The sequence below is a fragment of the Bacillus rossius genome, chromosome 18 (genome assembly GCF_032445375.1).
Source record: "Bacillus rossius redtenbacheri isolate Brsri chromosome 18, Brsri_v3, whole genome shotgun sequence".
NCBI classification, from domain to species: domain Eukaryota; kingdom Metazoa; phylum Arthropoda; class Insecta; order Phasmatodea; family Bacillidae; genus Bacillus; species Bacillus rossius.
In genome coordinates, this window is record NC_086345.1 from 30,163,138 (window position 1) to 30,182,211 (window position 19,074).

Below are 19,074 nucleotides of genomic sequence, written 5' to 3' on the forward strand. Positions count from 1 at the left end.
CCCTACCTTAAGTAAAAACTGCTGATGATTTACAAGTTGAAATGTCTTTTCCACCTCATGATTTAATTAATGCTATAAATAAGTTGAATATGGATCTTGATTGTATTTTGAAATGGTCGATAAAAAATAGTTTGCAAATAAGTCAAAAGGTAATAATGCAAGGGACAAATGCTATGATGTCGGTGATAAATTAATTTAGCATCCCTGCTATAATTTAAGATAAACTAAAAGTAAACATTTCACCAACAGTTAAAAACTAGGGTATTATGCTTGATAGGTAGGGCCATGTAATTTTCGCGAAAAGATATTCCGACCAGCTGTGTGTTAAAACTCTGTAGCATTGTCTGTGTCTCGTGGTTGGCCGGGTTTATTCCAGGCGCATGTCTACTGTCGGCGCACCAATCACAGCCGTCCAGTGCTGAAGGCAAACTCGTCCTGAATGGCCCGGCCAGACAGGGCGATGTCTTCTCTCGTAGACGGCAGCCAATCACAGTGGAACAATGGCATACCTTGTTGCAGTCTAATGAGCGAGCAGATTATTTCACGAAAAACGCATGCTTCTATTGATAGGTCACTAAACTGGTCTCGGCATATAACGTTGGTATGTAGACGGGCGTTCGGCGCTTTGCATGGCCTTAAACGTCTGGAAAACGCTTTTTCCGACCTGGGATAAAAATATTTTATTCAGACGCTTATAAACCTGATGTCTGATTACTGAGGTACTGTTCATGGCTATTTAACCGAGGCCCTGGTCGTGAGAGACAGGCAGCCATGCTGCGCTGAGGTCTCTTGTAAGCATACATGCACTCTACTATACTCACGCCTCAGGCTGCAGTGCCATTGGCACAGAAAAAGTATCATTTTCTAGCTGAATGGTACCGAGATCAAGGTAATTAGTTAAGAGTGCAGATTGGAATAATTCGCGAGTTCAATAACCTTCAGGATAGACTCCACGATCCTCTGTCTACTTGGGCAATCGGCGCCTGTTCATTGGGTGCTGAATTTTGTAGGCGTCTCAAGTGAATAACTTATGATTGGATACTTCTTTGACTGATGGTCTCTAATTGGCCAAGAGTCTTACATATTAACAGTGAACCAACAGCAGAAGCAGCACAACGGTATAATTATTTGAATTTTAGCATATCACGAAATGAACCCGCGAATATTTCCGGTCTCTAATAATATGTAATAGATACAACCAACTAAATGGTTTACATCTTGTCAGTATGCAAGATTTATTTTTCCAGTTTTCAGTGGTATTGGATATGCATTGTTTTCATTCTAGAATTTTAATTCTGCCTACTACTAGCCCTTCCTCAATCACTTTAGTAATTAATGATGATAATAATATTTGCTCGCATTCCTTTTGGCGTAAGAGCCGGTTAAGGAATTGAAAGGGGGATTAAAGTTTCAGTGGATGCCGCAGGTAACAGGTGCTGTTGCTCTTTTGGGGGGGGGGGGGGGGGGGCAGTGTGGAAAGTAGCCACGCAGTCGCGTGTTCCAAACACGGCAGTGTGTACAGTGTTCGTCTGGCTCTGCGAGTCACTTGTGCCACTCTCGCCCGCTGCACCCGCGGCCAGACCCCCCACCCCTGCTCACTCTCACTCCAGCCACACGCACAATTATCACTTCCCCTCCCCCCTCCGGGGCCGGACCAATAATAAATCTGGACGCCGGCTTATCCGACGCGCCCCATCGCCAATAGAGGCGGCCCTTAAATTACGGCGGGCCGCCGCCGCGGCGGGTAAATAAACACATGCCGACTGTAATGCCCTGGGCTGCCCTGGTCCAGAGGGGCCGGAGGGGCAGGCAGCCAGCTACCTTCCAGCATGATGAGGCGTGTGTCCGCTCTCTCGTTTCCTAGCTGCGCTGCCTGATTGCCTCGCTTCACCTCGTCGCTAGAGACCGGCAAAATTCGTGGGTTCATTTCGTGTTATGCTAAAATTCAAATAATACCTTAGTGCTGCTTCTGTCATTGGTCCACTGTTAATCTGGAGGACTGGGGGCCAATTTGAAAACCCCTCACTCATAGAAGTGTCGAATCACAGGCCACCCAGTCGAGACGACTCACAAGTCAGCAGCCAATGAACAGTTGGAATTTTCCCGAGTGTGTAGAGGATATTGGAGTCTATCCTGGAGGTCATTGAACCGGCGAATTTTTCCGGTCTCTACTCATAGCCTGGACATCCTTGGCTCACAGCCCAGGCAACTGGCCAGCCTCTACGTGTAGGCTTAGGCCTGAGGCGCACTTTTTCTAAAATAAATATAAATACTATTTTTGAAGTGAAAACTTCCATAGGAAGGTTTGGATATGGAGTAAATTCACGCAAGTCGTCATCGACATGGTCACGTGACGTCAACTGTGAATGTATGTGTGTATATATACATATACTCAGTGGTGCGCGCGCAGCCAGTACACATAACACAGGTCGACAAGTAATGCACACGACATATACCAATACATATCTTATTAATACGCGTCTTCAGTCCCTGTACATCAGTGCTGTGCACATGTGAATCGAATGTGTGTATGCAGTAAAAGGTGAGTATAAAATATATTAATATTCTCATAAAGATAGATAGTTTGAATAATGAAGAAAACGGAGTCTTTGTAGCAATATAACCTAAAAATTAAGAACATCGTTATGTATTTATTTTTAATACCTACAATTACTATGCAATGCGTATTTTATAGTAATTTAGGAGTTATTTTACTAACGTGATAAAACAAATTCGTTGTGTGATAATATTTTTTTTCGTTAAAATTGAGAAAGTCTCTTATTTTTAACAAAAAATTAATTCGGATATCCAAAAATAACAACTGTTTGTTTATAGTTTTAAGTTTTCACTTCTGTCGGCAGTCCTCATGACTGCTTTGACATTATTTTTAATAACTTCGACAGTAATTCACCCAAGTAAGTAACGTCTGCTTGCATGATAAATTAGCTTTGGATGTGAATGACTTTCTGGTTGTTGGTACAGAGGGAGTTGTTAGCGTGAGAGCACATGACCGCCGGCTGCGCTGCAGTTTGTAGTGAACATCTTCTGCTTGAAAACACTGTAGGTCGGTGGGTGAGTACCTGCCAGAGATAGGAAGCCTTCTTTTCACAGACGAGAGAGCCAAACGCCCGATCGTGCATCTTCGGTTTATTTTATTTTGGACAACTCATGATAACTAATGGTCAATTAGGTTAGGTTAGCTACATTATAAATACTTTAAAACATTGTGAACGGTTGGTTATATTAGGTAAGTATAGCTACATTAAAGATACTGTGAAATCATGTAAACGGTAGAGACTGGAAAAATTCGCACTTTCAGTGACCTCTAGGCTAGACTTCGCAATCCCCTACATAAGCAGGCAAGTTACACCTGCTGGTTGGCTATTGACTCGTGAGACATGTCAACTGAGATGCTTGTGATTCGATACTTTTGGTTGAAGGTTTTATCATTGGCTCAAATGTCCTTCAGATAAACTGTGAGCCAATCACAGAAGCAATTTAAAGGTATAGTTGTTTGGATATCACGAAATGAATTCGCGAATTTTTCCGGTCTCTAGTAGTAATTTATAGAGACCTGAAAAATTCGCGGGTTCATTTCGTGTTATGCTAAAATTCTAATAATTATACATTAGTGCTGCTTCTGCCATTGGTCCACTGTTAATCTGGAGGACTGAGGGCCAATTAGAGACCCTCACTCGCAGAAGTGTCGAATCACAGGCCACCCAGTCGAGACGACTCACAGGTCAGCAGCCAGTGAACAGTTGGTATTTGCCCGAGTGTGTAAATGATATTTGAGTCCATCCTGGAGGTCGTTGAACCCGCGAATTTTTCCGGCCTCTAGTATTTTAGAAAATAGTTATCTTTTTCTCTCTTTCTCTCTTTCTGCCGTTCATACTTGCGAGTCGAGGTTCGAATATCCGGAGAGCTGGACTCGTGTCACGTGCTATGTCACCCCAGCCCCTCGGCCGTGGACAGGCGAGGGTTAGGCCCCTCGGAGACTGCACTGTGGCGGCACGCCTAGCGCGGGGTTGGCGCACAATGGCGTGGGGCAGGTCAGTCCCTTTCCCGCCGCGCGTAGCAACTCCCACGACACATTCCTTCCGAGACCACTTTGTGACTCTGCGACCAACACACTGCAACTTCCTGCAGCACACATGTGGACAACACGGAATACGATTTAATGCACCGACAATTGTTCATGCGGCCATTTAAAAGGGTAAATTTTATTTAGATTTTGCGTACCAGGTTTTATCTTTGTATTTTTTTTTTATGCTTAATACTAAAATCAAGTAACTGCCATATAGCTATCTATAACTGTATTACCATCTGAAGTATCGTGATGAAGTATGGTTCAGTAAAACTCTGCATATTTGTACTCTGCATTTTTTATTACTATTAACCAAAGACTAGCCTATAATTTGTTTGATAACATTTCCAATTTTTGGCTCAACACCTTGGGTAAATAGAGGGGTTGATTTTTTTGAGCTCTTAAAATTTTTTTGGGTATTCCATATTTTTAATAGTATTTACACAGAGTGTGTCGGGGACGCAACCCCCCTTCCATGTTGGACGGAAGGCGGTTTTCACAATAAATGAGATGGCTATAGTAACGGTTGGTGAACAGTTTTGAAGCACGTGACATAATTTTACACCTGTCGCGACAACACGATTCAACGAGTTTCAGAAACACATATCGCTCATTACAGTATACCCCATTATCTTTTGGGAGGGTGAAGATGGATATCACTTCAACATTGAGCAGGTAAATCCATTTACAAGAGAAAAATTAATAAAAAAAAGTTCCTGCAATGAATTTTTATTCTTGCCGTTTAATGATCCGGCAAGCGACACAAAACCACATTCTGCAATGTCGTCAATTATATGTGTTGCAGAAAGTTGCAGTATGTTTGTTGCAGTGTTACAATGTGGTTTTCCGAAGGAATGTGTTGTGGGAGTTGCTTATATATGTGTTGCATATATGTCGGGATAACAAGAGATGTTTCATTCAAGCGTAATTTTTAAAACAATGAAAAAAAATCAGATATTCAATGATTGTAATCAATTAATTTTATTATGCTTATTAATGTGCGCAGTTAATACTGGACAAATGACTTTAAACTATTGGAGGTACTGGGACAACACAAAGCACGAATTCCCGGATAAGAATCCGAACCCAGTATTGCTGTGATCACTAGGTGCATGCACTTTTCGCGAAAAAATCTGCTCGCTCATTAGACTGCAACAAGGTATGCCCGCTCTAGTGATTGTTCCCTTGTGATTGGCGGCCGTCTGCGAGAGAAGACATCGCCCTGTCTGGCCGGGCCATTCAGGACGAGTTTGCTTTCCGCACTGGATGGCTGTGATTGGTGCGCCGACAGTAGACATGCACCTGGAATAAACCCAGCCAACCACGAGACACAGACAATGCTACAGAGTTTTAACACACAGCTGGTCTGGAATTCTTTTCGCGAAAATTACGTGGCCCTAGTGATCACTATTTTGTAATGAAACAGTTATTTTCAGGTAAATGTAAATATTTTTAAATAGCGAAAACTTTACATGAGTATTTCTGTTCTCTTTAAAAATAAAACTACAGTGTATCAGGCACTCGCACATGACAGCTCGCCCCAGCTAGGACCCCGCATTCCGACGGCCTTTCGATACATCGTTCGAGTGATATCGATACCGATTAAATATCCGGTTTAATATTTCCGTGTTTTCGATAAATCGTGGTGTCATAATACCGAAACTTCTGCCCTTATTTCGCTTTTTTATAATATTATAATCAAAGTTTGTGTAATATAAAGGTACTTGACACATAAAAGCTCTTACAATGGAATTACATAAAATCAGTTTGGCTCTTGCAAACAAAAAAAATTCAACTGAGAAATTTTCAAAATTTTAAAAAATAATTTGTATATTTTTTTTCTTATGGAATAATATTTTATTTCGATATTATTGGAACAAATATTATATATAAAAAAAAATATCGATGCGAAATTATCGATTTTTGAGCATTAAAAATAGATATTTATCATGTATCGAAGTATCGTGGCCACCTCTACCTCGGTATGCTCCCGCTGGTGGGTTTCTGCTGCCTTCTGGCAGCTACAGCTGCAGCTGCAGCATAGCGCGTCATACTGAAACGCTAATTCTCAACAAACGACAAAATAATTGTTTCTTGCGCGGCAGTCCGTTTACCTACTGAACAAACTATTATTCCACAAGCCACTGGACAGTTTGCGTAACAATGTTTAAAATTGACTGTTAGTGCGTAGCATTTAAGAACCTTTTCTCACATCCGTGCCAAGTTTAATCTTCTTATTTGATTTATGTGCGTCGTATTCTATGGACATTAAAAAAGGCTGAAATGCGTGTTATCTGAATTGTATTTGATAGGAAATCGGATGCCCTGATATCGATGTTCAAAACGTGTTACTCATAAATAGAGACTTGCAAAATTCGCGGATTCATTGACCTCTAGGATAGACTCCACGGTCCTTTAAATACTCGCGGAAATGACACCTGTTCATTGGCTACTGACGCGTGAGACGTCTCAACTAGGCTGTCCGTAATTCGGCACTTTCTTGGTTTAGTGTTTCCCATTGGCTCACAGTTCCCCGGATAAAATGTGGGCCAATCGCAGAAGCGGTACGAAGGTATAGTTGTTTTGATGCTAGCCTATCGCGAAATGAATCCGCGAATTTTGCATGTCTCTACTCATAAACACTTACACGCCATGTTGGCGTCAGTAGAAGTAGCTGCTGAAGGGTGACGATGCCGGCGCCTGAGCTCGCCGCGGTATGCAACCCGCGCGGCAGCGCTGTAGTGCGGGCAAGCCTGACGCGCAGGCTGCCGTGTGTTCCAGGGCCGACTGGTTCATTGTTACACGGTATTGCTGTGTTGTGTGTGGAGTGATGCCGTCTCTCATGCAGTTCATACACATGCGCCCGGCGCCTGGGCTCGCCGCAGCATCGTGTGGCGTGGACTTAAACTCCGACACCGTTTGACCGCTCGCCACGAAAGTTGGCTCATAGAATCCCCCCCCCCCCCCCCAACAGACCCAATTGTGAATGCTTTTACGGTATCCATTTTTTTTTCTGTAGCTCTCCGCCAGACGGCGCTGCAGCGCAACAATTTCTAAACCGTTCAACCGATAATAATGGGTAAACATGAAAATCGTAGGTCGTGGACATACAAACAGCAATACTATGTGTGTCATTTCTCTATGACTGTCATATAGCGCTATCTATTTTTCTTTTGACTCGCGGACAGTATATCACCAGGCAACGCCGGGTGTTGCAGCTAGTATTTAACGTGCTTTATGTAGCGAGATTGAGAAGATGTAACAATGTAAAATGATCACGGTCTAAAAGCTGTTGACGCGGAGAGACGGGGCGTGTATCTGCGTGTATCTGCGTGTATCCGGCTGCGTGCCGGCTTTGAATATATATACTGTATAGAAGTCGCGAGTGGATAGGATTTACTCTACGTTTTTCAGAAGCGTATGATGAGCAGCTTGGGAACTTCACCGCTGCAGTGCGCTGCCGTAACGCCCTGTATCGTCTTAGTTTGTTATTCACACGTTAGAGCGCAGCACTGTCGCCCGCTGTCATTCCCCGCACCCCCAACCCATCATTCACTTCAGCTCAAGGTCGTTCAGCGGGAGGGGGAAGGGGTGTTTGAAGAGTTCGACACTTGTCCGCTAGGGACCACCACAAGTCGATGCCCTAGAGATGGTGGCGATTGCGGCGGTGAATTAACCAACTACCTCAAAACCGTATTAGAAATGTTAACCTGGGCTGGCGACTTCTATACAGTATATATATTCAAAGGTGCCGGTGAGGACTGCGTGCGCGCGCGGGGTAACGGAACTGCGTCCACGCGCAGCGAGGCGGCCGTGGAGCGTGGAGCGTGGAGCGTGGAGGCGGCGCCTGGTCACGCTCCAGCGACACGCTCTCTGCACGCTCCGCTGGCGCCCCGGGACCTGCCATTCGTGAGGGTCCGGGCGTGTTCGGGCGTGTCCGTGACCCGTCGGCTATGCTCGGTCACCTCCTTCCCCCCTTCCACCATGCGGCTTGTGTGTATCGTCCTTACTGAAGTCGTACTTATTCAGGCGCGTTATTAAAAAAAATGATGAGAAGGGATTTTTACGATGCGCGAGCAGCATGCAACATAAAAACTGACAGGATGAAAAAAAAAAAAAAAGGTTTCATACAAATAAAAATAATATATGTACTTTTAAATCATATACTTCAGTGACAGATGTTGGATATTGGTCCATACAATTGAAAAACTATGGTTTATTGTGAATATAAATTATATAAATTGTTATATAAATTGTGTGTATAAACTTTTCAAGGGAGGCTATGTTTCAGTATGCATGATTTATTTGCATTAAATTTATTATATTATTAAGAAATAATTAAAATTTATAAATTAGAATAAATATCCAGCATATTTATTTATTTTCATTATTAATTAAAATTATCTACATTTATTAAATTAAAAAATTAATTTTATACAAGTGATAATATTAATATTATGATTATTTCGTTTTGAAATGCTTCATTAGGCTTTAAAACAGATGCCAGTAAATTCATCGAGGGAACTAAAACAACAGTATTATTAAAGATAAAACAAAAATTTTAATCGTTATTTAACCTTCTTAAAATATAAACTTTTATAAAAAATATATAATTTTATACTTTTAGTGTATTAACTAATATAATTTAACCATAGTTCCTTATGACTGTAAATATATTTTGCTAACTTCGAAAAAAAATTGGTTGCAGATCTAAATTAGACACAAAAATGAAAAAAAAAAGTTTTATTTGATTTAATCACCTTTTCCAGCTTGCAAAGTAAATACAAAAAAAAAAAACAATCGTCAAAACCCCATCGTAGCGATTATAGAGATTTTATTTGTAGGATACAGTGCGCACCGCATCAGTTTAACTGAGGAACTATTGGTCCTTTAATTAAAAAAAAAGTCGAATGCGAGAGTCTAGGAGTCCAAGAGTGAAGAGTGCAATGACGAGTCCTACAGTGCAACGAGCAGTCCATGAGTGCAACGAGGAGTCCAAGAGTGGTGCAGGAGTCCCAAGAGTGCAGGAGTCCAGAGGCCACAGTGCAGGGAAGCACCGAGTCCCGCCGGACTGTCTCCCGGGCGTCCAAGCGAGACGCGAGGCCGTGGGAACATCTTCCCGGCGCCTCCACTCCCTCCCTCCCCCATCCACCCACAAGCCTTGCAGCATCTCCGCTGGACCAGCCAGGCGCGACCCTCTGCCGCCGGCAGCCAGGCTTCACTGCTTCACTGCTCTCCGGCACACATTACCTCACTCTACGGTGCCTGTTGCTGCTTCTGCTCGGATATACATTCATTCTTCATTCCGTGACTGGGACAATATGGTATAATAGGAATAGTACGTCTTTTATAAATTCAGTCAATTCATGTGACAGAAAAACCACGTATGCTCTTTGTAAAAATTACTGATATATGGTGTCCCTTTGCACAAGACTGTAATTAACCAGTTACGTGCGACAAAAGGCCTCGTGATTCTTACTTTTACACACGTGAGGTAATCTCTGAGTCCATGAACAACCGGGATTATTTGTTTCGTTACGTAACCAAGCTGCAGGCAAGCATGCGGCCGGGTGTGGGAGGGGGGGGGGTGTCCGCCGCTAGTAAACATGGCCGCCGCTTCTGTCGCGACTCGCGAGGCATGCCGGGAGCGACGGAGAGGAAGTACGTCACGAGCCAATAAGGAATACTGTCATATTTTCAAAATGATTTCCCTTTAACTTACCTTATATAGCTAAGCTGATGTTATTTTATTATGTCTACAGTGCGTTTTTTATAATGTTAAACTTATTTACGATAATGATGAAACCACAGCATGCAACGAAATGCACGCATCATGCAACGGAAATCTTAACAGGATAAAGCGCATGCGCAGTTAGGTCCAGTTGTGTTCGAAACAAGATATACAATGTAGCACTTAGTATCCAGACAAATGAAATATAGTTCATGGAACAATTTAAAAAAAACATTATTAATATTATATTAATAGCTACAAATTCTTGTAACTATTTTTAAAATGCTGTAAACCAGCTTTAAAATTCTGCAATTCGATTTTTTTTTTCAGGTTAACTCAGCTGAGAAAATTGTGTTAGAACATATATAACGTGGTAATTATTTTAATTTGACGAAGACTATGCTATCTCTTCCTTTGATTGTAACTATTTGATTTTTATAAAATGCCAAAAGAGTGCAACACGTTAGCGCTCAGCGCAGGAAAAATGAATTCAAATTTTAAAAGTGGTCGGTTAAGTTAGCTACATTAAAACACTTTAAAACACTATGGACGGTTAGTTAGGTTAGTATAGCTACATTAAAATAAACATAGAAATATAAATATATATATATATAAATAAATAAACCCGAGGTTGGCGGAAGGTGAATTGTTCGGGTGTAATCGGGAATGGCAGAACTTTATGTGCATCTTAGGCTTCCCTTGTGGGGAAGGATTTAGGCCGTGTTTTGATTGTTTTATGTGTTAAGCAGACATTATTTGTTCAAATACGGTATCAACCCTCCTGTCTCCTATTTCAGAAAATGTGTCTTAAAATAATATTGGTATTTCGACCAGGAAAATGGTTTAAATAGCACCATTTGGCACATACTAAACAAAATTTTCCCGGGGGAGGGCCCCCGTATCCCCCCCCCCTTCTTCTCTTTATTATGCCAAATGTTTCTCACTACTGACAGGCACTCCACAAGGTTGGGATCTCCGGTATTGGTCCTGGAAGGTGAGGGCGGGCCACTCACCACGTTCACGAAGTCCTGGAAGGTGATGGCGGAGGTGGCTCGCTCCCTGGCGCGCTGCAGCAACACGTCTCTCTTGTTGGGCTCCAGCTCGGCCAGGAAGTCGGGGTTGTGCAGCACGGCCAGGAAGTCGTCCCACGGGATCTCGCCGAACCCCTCCGGGTCGTACTGCAACACAGGCACCCGCCCGTCAGCGCGGCATGCGCGCGGCACGGCCAACAATAGCCCCGGCGCTTGTGCCAATCATGTGCATTGTAGGCACCTTTTTTTTTAATTTTAAAATAATTTAGTTTTTCTCTATTTTTTTTTTTTACTTAAATTATTTTCTTGGTGCCATTTTATTCAGCCCAGTGTACGTCCGGACTAATTCTTTTTCAGCGTGTTTTTTTTTTCTTCTCTCTCTCACTCTCTCTCTCTTTCCCCCCCCCCCCCCCCTCTCCCCCATCATCCAGTTGTTACGCCTCTCAGTTTATATGTCCAAGAAAGTCGTTAGACGTCTACAACCCTACAACTCAAAAACGTAAAACAGGGAAAAAAAAAAATTCTTCCTCGAGCTTCTTAGAAACCTCCCCCCCCCCCCCCCCCCCCATCAGTCCTTAGAAAAATTAATATTTGTATTTAAGATCGTTATTATCTTTCGCTTTGAAATAATTAAAACACGTGAGAGAAAAAAACTGCATGGGTTAGAAATAAAATCGTATCTTTCTATTGAATAGTCGCTGTACTTGAGAGTTTACAAAGTATCTAATTTTAAAATACAGAAAACTGAAACGTGAGCCGAAAAGCTGCAAGTGGAACGTTTTCCGATGCTTGCTTTAGTGATTTGCCTTCTTATACTGGTATCAGCAAGAAACGTCATTTAACTTCTGGCGTGTTGAGTTTCTCGCGTTCTTGCGTTGAATCAGCGGCTGTATGTAATGCCTTTGAATATATATACTGTATAGAAGTCGCGAGTGGATAGGATTTACTCTACGTTTTTCAGGGGAATAAGATGAGCAGCTTGGGAACTTCACTGCTGCAGTGCGCTGCTGTAACACCCTGTATCGTCTTAGTTGTTATTTACACGTTAGAGCGCAGCACTGTCGCCCGCTGTCATTCCCCGCACCCCCCATCCATCATTCACTGCAGCTCAAGGTCGTTCAGCGGGAGAGGGAAGGGGTGTTTGAAGAGTTCGACACTTGTCCGCCAGGGACCACCACAAGTCGATGCCCTAGAGATGGTGGCGATTGCGGCGGTGAATTAACCAACTACCTCAAAACCGTATTAGAAATTTTAACCTGGGCTGGCGACTTCTATACAGTGTATATATTCAAAGGTAATGCTGAGAGAGTTGATATCCGTGTGATCGCACCAGCCGTAGCATGGGCCGTGCAGTGTCGGCTAGCAGTGCCTCGTGTGGCCGTGCAAGCATTGAGGGAGCTGCCACAGTTCAGGAACACACCAGACACAATCTTCTGTGTGGCGCCTGTTCCAAGTAGCGTGGTTCCAGCTTGTGATGGTTGTGAGCAGTGGCGGATCCAGCGGTTCACCTTGGAGGGGGCACTCTAGGATTTCAGAATAGCCAGAGAAAAAAATGTCTTAAAATTACTAAATTTGTTTTTAATCTACTCACACTACACGTAACATCCAACCACCAGATTTTATGATTCTACAAGAAATTCATTAATTATATTAAAATATTTTATTGGTTTCAGAAACAATCATTTTTGTAGGCAATATTAATGTAGCAGACAACTGGTTTTTTCGGGGGGGGGGGGGGGGGGGGGGGGGCTTGCCCCTGGTGCCCCCCCCCCTTGGATCCGTCACTGGTTGTAAATTATGTGGTTTGGCATTTTGAGTTTCTAAGTCAAGTTCTAGGACACGACAGTGCTAAGTTGTGTTTGTGGATTTATTTTTTTTTTCCTTCGAGAATTCTAAGTAGGTAATGGGAAATAATCGATTGTTTGATTCTGTGGAAAGCGAGTTTCTGGCACTATAACATTTTTTTTTTTTTTATGTGTGTGACTCGTTGTGTCTTTTAGAGCACAAAGAGCCCCCCCCCCCCCCCCCATGTCTTATAATGAAATTTTTACAATTACAAACTTACTCTGTAGGTCCGAGGACTGGCATAATAATTAAATAAATAATAATAAGTCATCGATTCCGCTATTTTGAATTATTACGCCACATCCGTCATTTTGTTTTTTTAGAACTTTCCGCCATTTTGAAACATGACGTAACCGTTGCAAATTTTGTTACGTCCACCAACCTGAAAATCTGTAATTATTAAGCTAGAAAATTGGGTAAAAATTAAAATAATACAAAAAATAGTATTGTCTTTTCCGGGTCTCGTAACCAGTACCCCCTGTAGGGAAGTGGCACAAATCCGACTGCGCTCTGAGCTCGACAGCTATACAGTCTTCCACGCGATCAATACATTACGTCACGACTGTCAAGTGTGTGGCCAGTTCAGTCCAAGCCAAGGAGTATACAAGTAGAGAGAGATTTCACTCCCAGGTTGAACCTCTTTTCTTTATATTTGTTCTCGGATAACCGCCACTATGTAATGTAATAATACCAACAACCAGCGTGAAAAAACCATGCAAAAATGTATTTTAAATAGGTATTTTATTAATGCATAATGTTAAATAATGGTTTTAAAATAGTTTTCGAACGGTTTTTTTATTTATTAAATGTATGTACAAAAATTGAATTCAATGTTATTGTTTAAGAAGGTAATTTTGTTTGTCCCAATACCGCAGGATCTGGGGCTCCATATTGTATAGGATCTAGGGTGTTATTTTTATTCCAGATTAATGGAAATATGTATTATTAATTCCCCCCCCCCCCCCTCAACAATTTTTTTTAGTTAGAATCGTTCGGAGAATAACTTAGGTTATCATCTATCCATCAAATGAAAACTTATTCTGAAGTCCAACAAATACACATAACCTAACAACATCATTAGGGAAACTAAAATGTTTCACATCGTTTCTAGGCTTAATATTTTCACAGTGCGGCACCCAACATCTTCCAAAAGTTTTCTTCTTAACTTTTTCCATCTCAAATTTTTAAATAACTCAAAGTAATACCAAATTGCATTCGTTTCAAATTCAAACTATAACAGTTTTAAATTTTGAAACGAACAGTGACACCAACACCTACATTCAAAATATCAAAGAAATAATGTATTTAGCATGAATGATTTTAAACCAGTAAACTAAAGTAAATTTCGAAAATAAAATCAGATTCCTTCATAAAAGTCAAGTTATTCAACATAAAATTATAAAATTATTTAGTCTAAAATAGCTTTCTCACGTTGGCACGAGTCTTTTCCACAGTCTTCAATAAGCCATCGTAGGCCCTAACTAGTGACTATCCCCTGGTCCAAGCTATATTTTACTGTTTCTTTCGTGCAGTCTTTCTTACTTACAATATATGTATTTTACAGTCTCTTATAAACTAATAAAGATTTAAAGGCATTTTTTTTTTTTTTTTTTTTGTATTTCGACAAATATCTTCCAGCTGACCTTACTCTCATACTTCTTAAGTTGCATACTCGATTAACAGCCAGTTTTACACTGAATTGCTTTTCTTGGTGGAAAGAATTGCCTTAGTCTCCAATTTTTTATTCATACATTTTGCGATCGAGGCACAGTGCACACAGTTATGTTTTCTGAGAAGTGACCAAGTCACTGATGCTATTACAACGTCCCGTGTTCGGTGTTCGGATTGGAATATTCTGAAGTCGGAATGGTCACGTCATCCGATTTTTCAAACGAAAATTTATGACAAAAAAAAAACGTCGATGACAACAAAATTACGAATTCATGTGTCCATTTTAACTTTTATAATAAAACGTGTGTATTTTTGTGCGAATTTAAACTTGTTTATATTGGCATGGGTTTTCAAGGACACTATCCAGACGCGTCTACCTGCATGGCATGGACGTTTGAGACAGGTTAGTGTTTGACACAAGGAGGAGGGGGAACAAGATGTCAATACATACTAATATATATTGATTCATTACGGGGGGAAAAAAAGCATATACAAGTCTACCACAAGTTCTCATGCGATGAAAAAACCTGAAATTAATTTTAATTGTACGCATTGGATAAAGTGCAAACGACTTAATAACATTACTCATAATAATTACAGAATACAATTTACCAATGTGTGTCCAAATTCTGTACAGCGAAAACTTCCTGATTGTTTTCCATTTAAAAGTAAAAAAAGCAGCAACTGTAAAGTAATACCTAATAGGGTGATTTTACCACGAACTAACTAATATACAAATTTTAATGGTTGGAATGACTCGCGTATTACCTACAATTAAATTAAAAATCAGTAAACCACACTTGTTTTATCTTCTGGGATTAATTATTAAATTTCGAACAAATGTAATAAACGACTCGTCCATGATAACATCACGTGATTTTATTTTGAAATGTATATCACATACATAATATTATCTACAATGTCATACACACGAACGATCCAATGGATGACGCGAAAGCCAAGCGGAAACAGACGGATCTCCCGTTATCGCGTCTCTGATGCTCCAACAATGCACGGAAACGTAACAATTGGCAATCAGTGAGATTGGCTTTCAAGGTTAAGAACTATTAAGTTAATTGTAAAATATTTTATGCTTCGAGATCATAACACCGGCAGAATTTACGTATATAATAAAAATGAACGACCAAGTTACAATAGAACACTAGATATTCTTGTACTTTAAACAATTATTTTACGTAATTACAACGTAAACAAACATGGCTACCAGCGCGGCCAAGTACTCTGCTTCTATTGGTCGCAATGAGAAATGTACACGGAAGACGAAGAGTTCAGCATTGAGCTAATCCGTATGTGTAAGTCTCCGACTGTGTGTGTTGTAGAAACTCTATTCCGCGACATTCGTAATCGTTTATATAAGTGCCACTGTAAAACGGGCCGAAGTCATCATACGGAACGATCGAAAAAAGGGTGAGCATTTCCAAGTTCTTAATACTGTTGATAATTCGGGGCAATTTCAGTCCTCTGGTTGGCTACATTTTCAACCTTGTATGAAACCCGCCATCAACACTTCCAAGGATTCCAAGGAACCTTCCTAGGAAAATTATTTACTGTATTTATGTCGTTCTGTAAATCCCACATGGTCGAGTGCCGTGGGATGTAGAAAATATCAGTAAATACATATATAAACAAATAAATTACCATTTAAATAAATAACAAAAATGTTTAGGAAAAAAACATGCCAACCTATTAATATACTTACAGTACAAAACAAGAGTACATAGAAAAAACAATGAATTCGTTACGGTTAATATTACCACTTTGCCACAAAATTTTAATTTTAGTACATAAATACTTGTATTAATTTGTTTCGTAAAAAAAAACATTAACAATAGTTCAATTGTTTTTTTTTTGTGTTTTATTAGGTGAAACATTCCTTTGAGTGGGGAAAGGTGTTCTAATAGAACCTTTTTATTTTATTTAAGATATTGGTAAACTATTTGTGTTTTGTAATTTTTTGTTGTAGAAAAAAAAATATAGTTTTATGCCCATTAATGTATACTTTTTTTAAAAAAAATTGACTGTGTGATCTGGTGTCCTGAAATTTTCTATAAATCTTAGTGTTATGTTCGTGCATATTTATGTTCATTTGGAGGTAAAAAAAATTCTTTATGAACTCCATTGTAACATGTGAACTATAGCGGAAAATTAGACAAATTTTTTCGAAAATTCTGCGTTGCGACGAATTTAGAATGGAATTTTTGTCCCAATCATATGCGGTTATATCCGGCGCACGTGCTATCACATACATAAGTCTATTCTTCCATCATACAGCATTGAGGACAGAAGCGCGCGAGGCGCGACGCACCAGCCATCTAGCGAGCGCGCTGAGAACTAAGACACGATCCGTTACGGATCAGCCGCTAGGTAGCGCTAACGACTTGTGACAAACCAGCTGCTACACTTAATCAACGGGGAGTCGATTATCTACACTATTAGTGTTGAGCGAAGAAAATTGGATTAGCAGGTCTGTTGAAAAAAAAAGTGAAAACATCACTGAATTTTATTTACTAAACTGAATACTCATCGGAAAGTTTTTTTTTTTTTTAAGTTATTTAAATAAAAAATCATCATAGTGATTGTAATCGATAAATTAAATGAAGCCTGCTTACGTTTGTTTATTAATTACTGGTATAATATTTGTGCGTTGATTAAAATAAAACAATTATAATTTTTAATAACAGTAAATGAATTGTTTACACATTTTCTCCAATTATTTTATTAATAACTGTTAATGATAGAGCCTGTACATACTTAGTTAGTAAGTAGGTGATATTTCTGTTAACGGTAATTTGGTCCATAATTCTCGAATTTTCCCAAAAATTAAAAGTGACTGCAGGTAAGTGAAGTGAGTAGGTATGTTACCGCGAAGTGATCAGGAATATGGCTTGGTTCATTGTTGCGCACACCATTCATGACACACCATGTTTAATTCCTCCTCCTTTGAGGAGACTAATTCTTTCCCCAAGGTCTGGCACATGTGTGAGACATGGCAGCTATTCTGCCATTTCGTCTTGTTTCACACTGTAGTAGAGTTATTTTCTGTTACAATTATGTTTTGGGTGGAGGGGGGGGGGGGGGGCGCCGATCCTGGTTCCAGGGCCCGTAATCAAATGTGGGGGCCATGAAACCACTCTGCCAATACAGTACGAGTAGTGACTGTTGTTTAAGTACAAATAATGTATCATGGTTCACTTATAGTTTTAGAGATTACTAAAATAGTAGTAACTTATATAATTTATATATTCAGCGAAGCGCGAAACGAAACTGAAGAAGATTGAAAAAAAAAAAATAATAATTGCTAAACATGGTTTTATAAACGCTCGGCAAAGTTTGAAATAATTTAAAAATTTCCTTAAATTAGAGGGCGCAAAAATTATTTAAGACTGGTATTATTCTAGACTTAAGATTGTAATTGCAGCAAAACACATATGCATAGAGTGTGTATTGAATGTTTTCTAGTACGAACATAATTTTACTAAGACAATTAATTCCATGATTTTATCGAATACAACACTGCTGAGCTTACCCGGATACCTAGTAACAGGTTGTATTCAAACCAAATGCGACTGTAGAACTTCAAGTTTGGTTGTCGCTTCAACAGTGTTCCCCTCGAATTGCTAATTAACATCCACACAAATATTTCAAATTAAATGTGCTTTCGCATTTTCCTGTTTCGGGAACTGTAAGCCCTGTCTGTTTTGAAAGTTTTGTTGATGTGTTAGTCGGTGGTTGTGAACTTTGCGCCTGTGTCACCGCAGCAAAACACGACTCGGTAATGACTGCCGACTTCAGCGGCGGGTCGCAGGTAATTAGAGCCGCGTGTTGCGCTCGTCGTTTGTTTGTCGTCCTTTCCGCCGCCGCCGCGGTCTTAATTGCAGCAGTTATTACAGCCAGGCCCAATCAGCGGTCCTTCTGAGCAGTGTCGCCTGTGCTGGCGCCTAAAGACAGGCCCGTACTACCAGCCAAGGCACGTCTGCGCATGCGCGCGCTTGTCACTCTCTCCCCCTCCCCCCCCCCTCCTGCACCACCTTACCCCTCCCTTCCTATTCTTCGATATTCCCGTGATCACATTTGGAACGTGCGGTAGGCATTACGGCAGAGTGTAACGTCTAAATAAATGCCATATCTGTAATATTACTATCCCTTTAAATTTACAGAACTTTTTTTTTTCAGTTACGATATGATCATTTATGGAGAGTGAATTGAAAAAAAAAAAAAAGAAATTAATAAGGAAACAGTCCGAGAGTTACTGCCATATTCTAGCCTTTAATAAATGTATAAACATAAAGCTGTAAATGTGATATGAGCGTTTCGCATAATTTGTATGGTTTCTAGTGAATTATTATAATTTACTATCCGATCAGTGTAAACTCGTGCGTTAAAACATTTCACATATCATAACCGAGCCCCCCCCCCCCAACCACCCCCCCCCCCCCCGACCACCCTGGGAATACCTCCCAGTAAAATGGGGAGTCCCAAATATTTGTTTATTTTTAAGCATTTCTGATGTCTTGGAAAGTCATTATCAAAACTTTGGTTTCTATCTGAATTTTAAAATTAGGTACTAAAGTTATGAAAAAAATATACAAACAGTACAGTTGCACTAAATTAAAAAAAAAATTATCAATTTCTACATAAAATAAATGAACCATTTTCAAAGGTCAGTTGTGGATTGGAGTGTAAATACC

At 40.3% G+C, this 19,074-nt stretch overlaps 1 protein-coding gene across 1 annotated transcript in view; it reads right to left on the reverse strand.

The window, feature by feature from the left end:
• LOC134541471 (protein rhomboid) overlaps positions 1-19,074 on the reverse strand; it is a 219,627-nt gene that overhangs the window by 156,882 nt on the left and 43,671 nt on the right. The window contains exon 4 of the mRNA XM_063384957.1: positions 10,832-10,996. Within this exon, the coding sequence (XP_063241027.1) occupies positions 10,832-10,996 (165 nt within the window). The remainder of the gene's footprint in view (positions 1-10,831; positions 10,997-19,074) is intronic.